The sequence below is a fragment of the Nematolebias whitei genome, chromosome 8 (genome assembly GCF_014905685.2).
Source record: "Nematolebias whitei isolate Nwh7 chromosome 8, NemWhi1, whole genome shotgun sequence".
NCBI classification, from domain to species: domain Eukaryota; kingdom Metazoa; phylum Chordata; class Actinopteri; order Cyprinodontiformes; family Rivulidae; genus Nematolebias; species Nematolebias whitei.
In genome coordinates, this window is record NC_056505.1 from 26553140 (window position 1) to 26565009 (window position 11870).

General features: G+C 41.0%; 1 protein-coding gene across 1 annotated transcript in view; it reads left to right on the plus strand.

Annotated features, from left to right (window-relative positions):
• antxr1a (ANTXR cell adhesion molecule 1a) overlaps nucleotides 1-11870 on the plus strand; it is a 31810-nt gene that overhangs the window by 16116 nt on the left and 3824 nt on the right. The window contains exons 11-17 of the mRNA XM_037680516.1: nucleotides 3383-3452; nucleotides 3590-3668; nucleotides 3956-4051; nucleotides 6081-6122; nucleotides 6892-6987; nucleotides 9171-9338; nucleotides 10112-10192. Of these exons, the coding sequence (XP_037536444.1) occupies nucleotides 3383-3452; nucleotides 3590-3668; nucleotides 3956-4051; nucleotides 6081-6122; nucleotides 6892-6987; nucleotides 9171-9338; nucleotides 10112-10192 (632 nt within the window). The remainder of the gene's footprint in view (nucleotides 1-3382; nucleotides 3453-3589; nucleotides 3669-3955; nucleotides 4052-6080; nucleotides 6123-6891; nucleotides 6988-9170; nucleotides 9339-10111; nucleotides 10193-11870) is intronic.

The following is an 11870-nucleotide window of genomic DNA, read 5'->3' on the forward strand; positions in this document are numbered from 1 at the left end:
CCAACCCTAACTATAGGATTTATCAAAAAGGAAAGTCTTAATCCCAGTCTTAAAACTGGACAATGTGTCAACCTTACAGGCAAAAACTAGAAGTTGTTTCCACAAGAGAGGAGCCTGAAAACTGAAAGATCTTCCTCCTATTCTGCTTTTGCAAACTCTAGGAACCACAAGTAAACCTGCGGTCTGAGAGCAAAGTGCCCTGTTAGGAAAATATGGAACAATATCTGTAATATAAGATGGAGCTAGGTTGTTGAGAGCTTTGTAGGTTAGAAGTAAGATTTTGAATTCAATTCTGGATTTGACAGGGAGCCAATGGAGAGAAGCTAAAACTGGAGATATATGATCTCTCCTACTAACTCCAGTTAAGACTCTGGCAGCAGCATTTTGGATCAACTGAAGATGTTTAAAAGAAGTATTTGGACACCCAGATAACAAACCATTACAATAATCCAGTCTAGACGTGACAAATGCATGAACCAGTTTTTCTGCATCATTTTTAGATGTTTCTAATTTGAGTGATATTACGCAGTTGGAAGAAAGCGATTCTAATAATGTTTTTAATGTGGGGGATAAAAGACATGTTGAGGTACATCCAAAGATTACTTTGAGCTACAATGAAATATCACAAGATATTTTGCTAACAAACACACAAACAAGCACAGGCTATGACACGATCGTCCACCTTTCACTGCAGCAGCAGATAAAACCTGAACTTTGAGTCTGCCAGAGTTTGATGATATGACATTAAAACCATTCCTCTCATTTGACAGCCTCACTTGCCCTCTGCGTGCTTCATAAATCCTGTCAAATGGTAAAAAGCAAGGCAGCACAGTGCAACTACATGTGTTCAACAGATGAATCAATGTTTGAGTTTGTGTCTCCACGAAAAAGTAGCAGCAAAGGCAGTCGGACTTGCAGAGAATTGGCAGATGTTGTCATACGCTGTCTGTTGTTTGATGACAGATGTTTCAGTGGATGGCTGTGTGATCACTGCACGCCAAGACACAAACAAACACTTCCTTTATTTCTTCTTGTCAAGTGGAAAGTGAGATGGTCTGAGCAACTTCTCTTTTGAAATGAAAATTCAGCCCCACTGGTTCAATCAAAATCTACCTGATTATTGAGGTTTGTCTCCTGTAACTCATATAATCAATGTTTAACATGGAAAACATGTAATTAACAAATATATAACACGATTGGGATCATTTGCATCCAACTGCCTTCTGGTTGTAGCTCATTTTTCTGCCAACGACACGTTAAATCTGTCATCAAATTGATCTGAAATGTTAACCCAACAGGGATTGTTCTAAACAACTGTCCCAATAAAATCAGATAAGTATTAAGTCAAACAGATTTTTCAGTCTTCTGTAAATATACAGTACCTTGGTGACAGAATGCACCACTGATTTGTCTTCTTCTGACATCCACAATAATCCCATAACTCTACGTAATGTACAGGTCCAAGCTTAACTCTGTAGCTTGACGTAAAACAGCCTTTCTGGTTGGGCAGGGAATAAACTGTCCAGTAAAACATCCTGAACTGGATGGTTACCAAAATTTGTACCCCAGTAGATCTTCATGAAATGTGCTGAAGATACAAAATCAATTCTCATCAGCTTAACTTGGTTTCTTGCATGTTTTCTCGTTCATCCTTTGCCTTAAATGGGTAGCTTGTGTTGGATGCTGCAGAGATGCTGATGCTCAGGCCTCGTTCTGGCCTGCAGCTGTGTGGTTGGCAGCACTTACCACCTCCACCACCCCTCCTTTTCCATCGTTCTTTTATTGTCTCCAGTCATATCAGCTGCTTGAGTTGATCTCCTCATTTCTGAGGTATGCTGTCGCTCTGCCAGAACAAGCATGGCGATGCCTCTTGGAGTCAATTTACAAGAACTAGTTAGACCAAAAGATGGAGATTTTGCCTTGAAAACAAAAAACAGTGAAGAAATGTTTTCTTTTGTTGTCTTCCAAACTTCCAACTTCCTGTTGTCTTCTCTCAAATTGGTTGTTAATGAAAGAACAGTGGGTTGAAAAAGTATTAACTACCTTTAGATATAGTTGCCTTGCAATGTGGTTTTCATTGGCTTTTGATTTTGATTAAAAGTACAGTGGTTCAGTTCGTACAGCTTTTGATGCTCAGTGAGAAGGTCGCCAGATCAAATCCCGGTTGGGGGCCTTTCTGGGTGGAGTTTGCATGTTCTCTTGGTGCATGCGTGGGTTTTCTCCGGGTACTCCGGTTTCCTCCCACAGACCAAAAACATGCATGTGTTAGGGAATCCTTAGGTTGCTGGTTCGACTCCGGCTCGAAGGACCAAAATTTTGTATAAAAATATTCTCGCATTATCTCACTTGCTGGAGCCGCACGATGACAGGAGAAGATTTTTAACAGTTTTTTTACTTGCAAGGACAGATTTTCTGGACAGGTTACACAGATATACAGGAAGTACACGCAAGAAGCCCAGTCACAAGAATCTGCCATGAGTACTGTGTGAAGCTTGTTTTTGTACTCATCAGTTCAACCAACTCACAGACTCAGAGGCATCCTTGGAGCAACAAGCTACACGCTGTAGCCTCACTCAGCTCCTCATCCAGCTCTCTGCTAACCCAAACATATGGATCATGGGCAGAGTTAACATTCTCATCCATAGTAGTTAAAACATCCATAAATGTTGACCAACAATTCCCTAACAGCATGTTAGGCTGATTGGTAGCTAAATTGTCCCTAGGTGTGAGTGAGAGAGTGAATGGTTGTTTGTCTCGTTTGTCTCTGTGTCCCTGTGATGGACTGGAGACCAGGGTGTACCCCAACTCTCACACAGTGACTGCTGGATATGGACACCAGCTGATCTCTGTGACCCAAAAAGGAAGAAGCGAGTAAAGATAATGGATGGATGGATGGATGGATGATGGATGGATGGATGGATGGTAATAATGCTACAGAAATACTTCAGAATAATAAAATTAAAAGGTGGGAGAACTTGTGGTAAGTAATTCTAAACAAGTGGTGTGTTCATATGTATTTACCCCCTTTGCTTTGAAGACCCAACCATTACTACCAGAAACCATGTAATTAGTTAAAAAGATCCACTACACACCAAATAATCTCTTTATTTATACAGATGATCTGACAGCCCCCCAGAACCTGCAGCAGTTCCTCCATGTCAGGGGTTTCTAATCCTGGTCCTTGAGGACCACTGTTCTGCAGGTTTTACTTGTTTCCCTGCTCCAACACACCAGATTCAGTGGTTGAATGGTAGTGTAATCATAATAAACATCCTCATCTAAGGAGTTATACTGGGTAGGACCTCCTGATTTAGGAGCTATAGGTGCTGTTGACGGCAGTGTTTTAGCCTTTCTCGTAATTTGTTTCCATCTTCTTCTCCAGTGATGAAGCCCTTGATTGTTGAAGACACGTATCTTCTCTGCCCTGCACCGGTGCTTCAGGATGAGGGGATGTAAGTTCTTCAAAAGCTGCAAATTAAAGCCTAGTTTTCTTGGACACCCTTTTGATAAAAAAACACACACACAAAAAAAACCTACTTACTATAAACAACAGCTGAGATATATATTTTTTCCCCCTTTTCACCTCCAGGGCTGCAAATCTATACGTCAGCATGAACGAGGGCCTCAGTTTCATCTCCAGTTCAGTCACCATTACAACTATGAGCTGCGTGAGTTCAAGCGAAACAGCGAGCGATGCTCCCTCAAGTGTTTTTCCAACATATATGATCAGCTGGTTTCAAAACAGCAGTCTGAACAGCACAATTCATATGTCAGGCGTTTTAATAAAAGCTGCAAATGAACTCAGACGTTTGTGCAGCATTACAGTGTAACAGTGCGTGTCCCAGGAAGAAGCTGAAAGAGCTTTGTCAGTTCAAAGCTTTAAGCTGACAGACTTGGCTCCTGTTGAGCTCTCTCTGCAGAATGTCTGGGGATGATGAATGTGTCTGTGTTACAGTCTGATGGGACCATCCTGGTCATAGCTCTCCTCATCCTCATGCTGCTCCTGGGTCTGGCTCTCCTCTGGTGGTTCTGGCCTCTCTGCTGCACCGTGGTGAGGAACTCGTTTTCTGCACTCCCTCCCCCCCTTTTCCTTTTTCTTCCCTGGGCTATAAAAGAACGAACCCATTAGTAAATGTCATTTAGGCATCCCCGTTGCACATTGGTATGGTATTTTTCAGGAAAGAGTTAGAAAAATAAACAATTAAACAACATTTATCCAATGTATGTTAGTTGTTTGTACAGTTTAGAACAGGGCTATTCAACTAAACTGCTCAGGGGGGCACAGTTTCTGAAAGCCAACAGCTCGGGGGCCGCAATTAATGTCATTATGTAAATAAACCAAGTTTTACAACAATCTGTTACCTTTTAAATTGGTTTATTTTGTTGCATTGAATCATAAATGTAATAAACAGAATTCAAAATCCAAACCCATACACCCCCCCCCCCCAAAAAAAACAAAACAAAAAAAAAACATATTTTTTTATTTTATTTTTTTAATGAAGTGGGCCAGATTGAAGTCCCCGGCGGGCCGGAACTGGCCCACGGGCCGCCAGTTGAATAGCCCTGATTTAGAACAAAATTTTAGTCTTAACAATTGAATGGGAACATTTCACATTAAATATGTGCTGGTTTCCAGAAATATCTTATAAAAACTGCAGTAAAACAAACACTTGAATATTAAACATGTATTTGACATATATCTTTGTACAAGGCACGTCAGAATTATGAATGGAAAATTACAAAAAGTGTCAACATTGACATTTTATTTTCCCACACTGCTCTTCCTAAAACGAACACTACAACAGCAAGCTACATACAGTGTATACCTACATACAACTTTTAGGATACAAATGCTCCTTACAAACTATACAATCAGCCTTTTTTTAGCTAATGAGCTGAAACAGGCAAAGGTCAGGGTCAGTGACTCTATAAAGATCCTTGAGACTGAAGTTAGTCCTCCTCCAGACGATGTCAGAAAGGTCAACATCTGAACAGCTGTTTAGGTTATTATGCAGCTGTTAAAATCATCTGGGTTTCTAAAGGTCATGAGAGGGTGACCTTTAAGTTTTCCTGCTTTTTCAGTCCTCAATGGAACAGCTGGGATGTTTTTTAATTTTCTTTTTTCAGTCACATCTCAGAATAATCTAACTTTCCAGCTGGAAACACACTGGAAACATTTTGGGTTCATCTCTTTCTTGCAAGATTTCTAGACGAACGATTACTCACCAGAAGTTTGAAAGCTTGTGTTTATATGAATGCCAAATGCTCTGAATTGAATCACAATTAAAATAAATAAAAAAGAATGCTTTTTGGAGAAATGTGGCCATTTTTTCAAACTTCATTCAAACTAGTATTACAATTATTTAAAGAAAAATACAAGAGTTAAAATGCTTTTTATTTGGAGCCCACAGTCAAAGTCTTCTTGAAAATCCACTCCAATGTTTCCAGTGTTGGCAACAGCAAAGTGAGGATTAGCCAGTAGAAGACGTCAACTTTTACAACACAGCTTTCTCTCCACTTTCACTTCGCATGTCCTCGTTCGTTTATCGAACTCTGCTCAGCACGAGTCTGTTTGGAAAAACGATGAAGGGTTACCATGGAGAGCTGCCTCGATCGTGATCCAAGACTGGGAGAGGCAGGCACGACAAAAGTCACAAAGAAGAGTCGGATTGATTTAAATGCATTTGCGTAAAACAAAGAAAAGCACTGGCTCTCGCTAAAGCATTCTTCTAGTGTCGTGCATTGAAAGCAAAACAAAATGCTGCATCAGTTAATTAAATAAAACTAGCCTAAAGAGATATTTACATTCATCCACGAAGAAGAGAATAAGATGCTGTTTTTTTTAAACTCTTCTTTTCCTTGATCAGCACCATGAGGCCCAAAACAAATCTGGCCCGCAGGTTTTTAGGTCAGCACGCTGCTCATGTAAGAAGTAGTGAGTAAAAGAAAAACAAGCCCTCCGTCTGTATTGTTGTGTAACCAAATCGAAGACATATTGTTTTGACATGCACACTATTTAATATTTGTTGTCTCATGTCATCTCCTAATTTCCTCCTTTTTTTTTGTCTTGACTCCTGCAGATCATCCATGAACCCCCACCCCCACCTGTGGAGGAAAGTTCGGTATGAGCCTCGCCCTCTCCTCCTCCTCCTCCTCTCTGCTGTCTTTGAGAAGTGAACGAGCGCTTGTGATTTAGAACGTCAGCAGCTGCTGGTGTTTAAGTTGTGTAATTGCTGTGAAACTGCTCGCTTTGACAGTTTAAACCTCAACGACCACGCTGCGTCAGTCACCCTCAGCTCGGCTCTAAACTCCTTTTACTCGTTTGGGAATTCATCAAACGCCGTGAAGTTAACGCCCCCCCTTATAGAGTAATAATGAAATCACAACGCTTTCAGTTTTTGTAGTCCAGATTTTGATTTATTGTTTGAAACGGCACCTCCTTGGACCTTGAGTAATGTAAAAATTGGACATATTTACATAGTTTGCCATGCATTCAAACAGACTGATCACATCTGATGAGCAAACGCACATCAGGATCAAATTTATTCAGGGTGTGGAGTGTGTCATGCTACATTTATTTTTTTTTATAAGGTAACAGAAAATGAGGTTAAGCAGGACTTTAATGACAAATTTCTAACTCTGCCTTTGAGCCAAATGACATAAAGGTGGATTATAAGCCAGACTGAGTTAAAGAACTGAAAAATCCTGTGGTCCGGCGTCCAGAGGTTTGTTATTTCCTCTAAAAGCACATCCCAGGGGAGGGATAGAGCAGAACTAACAGAGAAACAGTTATTTTAAAGGAATTGTCAAGTTTCTAATAAGTTTTATATATGAGTTGTAAATGGTTAATTAATAAAAGTATAAAACGTGCTTCTTGTTGCTCTCCTTCAGGATGAAGAAGACTTCGAGGGTCCTAAGAAGAAATGGCCGACTGTAGATGCCTCCTACTATGGAGGGAGAGGAGTGGGGGGCATCAAAAGGATGGAGGTGAGACCATGCTAACACGTCACCACTGCAAGGCTGAGAACCTCCAGACCTCCAGAAGGTTTCAGAATTGCCACACTTCTGTTTAGCTTTTTACTTGAAGTGGCGCTCTGCTGACTTTTTTCCATTGGTAATCAGTATCTTACCTGCAGCAGATGTTGCTCAGAGCATTATGAGATTGAAACATTAGAAAAAAATTGTCTCAGAAGATGCACAATGAGAGCTAGTTTGAGCAGGAACCAGTTCTAAAGCTATTTGCTGCCATTCTAAAACAACTTCCATCTAAATGATTCATGCTAATTTTATTTTATAAACATTTATACCGCCATAACCTTTGCAGAAAAAGGTGGCTGTTGTTGCCTGCTGCTGTAAAAAATGGTTATGCAATTACCTGCATTTGTTTTTCCTGTCTGTTAGCAAAATATCACATGATTCCCCAAACAAATTTAATAAAACTCTCAGAAAGTAATTACAGGATTTCAATCTACTCATTGTTGGAGTTAACCCAGTTTAAAATGGCCACCACCACTAACTGACTTTAGGTCAGTTTTGAGAGATACTGAGCACATTCTGGTGTGGTAAGAGAACCAAGTGTCATCCCCAACATACCGTACTTGCCGCCATACACGTCGCACTGCTGTATAAGTCACATCAGTTCAAATTTGTCTAATAAAGTGAAAAAAAATAAAATAAAATGTCGCTTCACCATGTAAGTCGCATCCATTATGCATCACCACTGACGCATCACGTTTTTTATGCATCACCGCTGATCACCCGGAAACGTGGGCCGGTGCTGTGCCAAAAATCAAATGGCTGCCAAATGGCGGCCGCGGGAGCATGCATGGGAGGACTTTAACAATAATTTAACAAAATTAAAAACAATGATTTGTTTGCTCGAAATTATAGCAAAGGTGTGTCTCAGTTTTACTTTTCCTTAATAAATGCACTTTAATAGTCAAATCAGCTGCATTTCTCCTGGGTGGCACGGCAAAATACAACTGATTTGACGTTTGCTCCAGGAGTTTCGGAGCAAAACGAAAGTGGCCAGTATGGAAAGCCAAGTATCTCATTAATAGCCACTTTTACCAATTAATAAGATACTTGGCTTGCTCAAGGGCCCTCTAGTGGCTGAAAATGTTAATGTTCAATATTTTCCATTTCAGAATAATAATAATAATAATAATGTCATCACAATGTCAGCACTGTATGTTTCCATACAATGGCGAAATTAGTCTCTGCATTTAACCCATCCACCACCAGGTGGTGCAGTGGGCAGCTATTGAAAGCGCCCGGGGGACATTTTGGGGGTGAGGCATGCTGCCCAGAGACGCCACGTGATGTGCAGTGACTGGGGATCGAACCTGGGACTTTCGGGTCCCAAGCCGGCTGCCCTGCCTCTACACCATGAATGAAATTGTCATATCTCAGCCAAAAATTGGGTTATAAATAAGGGTAAAAAACCATAAACAAGTCACTTTGCTGTATAAGTCGCAGGGCATGCTAATTTATGCAAAAAGGTGTGACTTATACAGCGAAAAATACGGTACTCATTGTACTAACAGATGCTCAGATTTTTGTTATTAAAGTTTAGGATGCAAGGTGGCAGGTTAATGTAACCTACATTGAAACTGATGGTTATTTATACGAAGGATGGAAGTTTTAGAATCGTTAACAACACTGCTAGTTTCTCATCTCAGTGATGCAGAACCAGGCGGAAAAAGTGGAAACACCATTAAAGAAGTGTTTATTCCCACCACTTTAAAACCTTTGGGTTTTACTTTTTCATCAGATACTTTTTCTTTTGCAACAGGAGTTTCACGTGGGCGATTGCTGGTAACAAACTGCAGTCAACGTTTTTGGTATCAATAACTTTGGACTTTTATGTAAATAACCCAATAACGCAAAAGTGACAGTGATGTAAAGAGTTAAAATGTCGTGTTGGCTCAAAATGCTAAAACATGTAAGAAACTTGAGTAGATTTAATGTGGCAGGATTTGGTCTTGACCTCACTCAAGATATCAGCTCACAACTGCTTCCTGATAATCCAAACTGATAAACTTTTGAGCAATTTTTGCTGCAGGTAAGATGCTGATTACTAATAATACTTCTCTTTAACACATTGGTGATGGGAAATTAAGATAATGAGGGGCAGCCCGAACAAACCACTGATTACACTTTGTTTTCAGGTCCGCTGGGGGGAAAAAGGCTCGACTGAAGAAGGAGCAAAGCTGGAGAAAGCCAAAAACGCTAAAGTGAAGATGCCTGAGCAGGACTATGAACTGCCTCCCACTCGGGTTCTCAACAACGGCATGCACAAACCTCCAGAGCCACGCATGTGGTACTCACCCATCAAGGTATCAGAGCGAGCAGACAGGTGGAAACCATGGGGGGAGTGACTGATTCACACATGATTTGTTGACAACTTAAAACAACGAATAAGAGTTATGAGTTTTTCCCTGAACCTAAACATGAGAGATGCTGTGGTGTGTGAATAACAGAAAAGCATCATGGCTGCTCCACAGCTCTGCAGGGATAAAAGCTTCTTTTCTTTTCATTTGTGAACATGTGTGAAGCTTAATGTTTAACATCTGCTGCTAATTATTACACGCTAATCAGGCCAAGGGTATGTTGTATTCTTAATATGTTGAAGTGAACCAACTAGCGTTAAGGCAATGAGGTTTAGGATGCTGGCACCCGGCCCTTCATCGAGAGCCAGGATGGGGTTAAAGCAGTAAGGCTTTCCAGTCAGCGGGGGAACGCTAACAGAAACCAGACTCCTGCTGGACTGACCTCCTGGGAGAAGAACTGCACAGCCAGCAGTTTGTGAGGAAAAGCAGCTGTGTTTTCTGCGTTTATCCTCTCACTATTTAGCGCTTTTTCTAAACTTCGAAGAGTCACTTAACAACAAACTGGAACTCTTTCTGTTTGCCACTTTGAAATGGCTCGAGGAAGGAGAGAAAACTGGCCATTTCATTGAAGCTGGAGCTTGGTGTGTTTTATTATAGAGAGCCCAAGGGAGCGGGGAGAAAAACAAATAAAAACAAAGCAGAAACGGATGATGGTTTTTATTTTAATTTTCAGTTGACATCTCTGTTAAAGTTACATTTTGTTTTCCCATTTTCTACAGAGCAAACTGGATGCTCTGTGGGTGCTTCTGAAAAAAGGCTACGGCAGGGTGTCTGTCATGAGACCTCATCCTGGTGACAAGGTAAGAGCACCAGAACGGAACGAGCATCAACTCAACAGCCCAATTTGGTTCGGTTCTATACTGCATCAGAAAATGTTGAGAAAATAAAGCAGCTGTCGGCAGTGAAGTGTGAGCAGAGAGGCTCATGGGAAATGATGCAATGACTTTAGGATTTAGAGCATCAGGCTCCAGAGCGCTGCATTGTGACACCGTCTGGTGGAGGCCAATGTAATCCCTCGAAAGAAACGTCTCAGGGAGCTAACAGCACGATGATGTCTGTAAAGTTGGCAACAAAGAAGACAGTATGGATAATAAGTTTAAGGGAGTTCTGCATGTGATAATCACACACTGAAGGTTTTAATGTAAATCATTTATTGAAACGGTAAATTGTGTTCATGGCTACAGAATACATTTCTAGGAAAGCTTAATGTCTGTTTTCCAAAATATTCAGCAGGATTATAAGTTTGGGTTATGGAAATACCAGTAACGTGCTTCTGAAACCTTTATGAAGGTCTTGTTTTTATTGGGCTGCACACGGTGGGTGCACAGCTGTGTTGACAGTTCAGTTTCAGGAGAATAAACTGCTGACTTTACATTAAACAGTGCTCACGTGACCATGACTTAGAGGTGAGATCATCTGAAGTTCTGCTCCTGCAGAAGTGAAACATTAGAAGTCCAGTTTCCAGGAATGGTTTATTTAAAAGTAAAAAAAAAAAAAACAACTTTATTTTGAAGAAGCCATCTATAGTTTGTCTGGATGGCGGTGTGGAAAAGTGTAATAAATTATGCAACAATGGCAACATAATGTGGCAAATGTATGTGAAGGTGCAACTGTAAAGAAATGATCACAGAGCTGCAGGTAATGTGTGACTTTGTTAGTTTTCTAATTTTATTTTGCAGATACAGAAACTGAATAGTTATAGGCAAAAATATTAATTAACACTGGAGTAAATGATGATATAACTAAACCTGTGATACAACATTAAATTAAGAGGAAGTATAAGGACAGGGTGTCTATGTACAATAATCAGACAAATCAACAAGAACAAGCAAAGTGCATTATTTGATCAGTCATGGATTTCCATCCATCCATCCATCCATCCATCCATCCATTATCTTTACCTGTTTATTCCATTTTTGGGTCACAGGGGTTGCTGGTGCCCATGTCCAGCAATCACTGTGCGAGGGGCGGGGTACACCCTGGACGGGTCGCAAGTCCATCACAGGGACACATAGAGACAAACGAGACAAACAACCATTCACTCTCCCACTCACACCTAGGGACAATTTAGAGTTACCAATCAGCCTAACATGCATGTTTTTGGTCTGTGGGAGGAAACCGGAGTACCCGGAGAAAACCCACGCATGCACGGAGAGAACATGCAAACTCCACCCAGAGGGCCCCTGGACCGGGGTTTGAACCAGGGACCTGCTCGCTGAGAGGCAGCAGCTCTACCAGTTGCGCCACTGTGCTGCCCAGTCGTGGATTTATGATAAAATAAATAATCTGCGTTAAACAGGGAAAACAACATTTAATAAAGGAAGTGGTCTCAAAGGTTTCAGCTGCCCATCATCCAAAATGGAGCCTTGGCTCTTCTCTCCAGGTGTATTCACAGACTGAAACACTCCACGTGTGACTGAAACGCTCCACGCGTGACTGAAACGCTCCACACGTGACTGAAACGCTCCACACGTGACT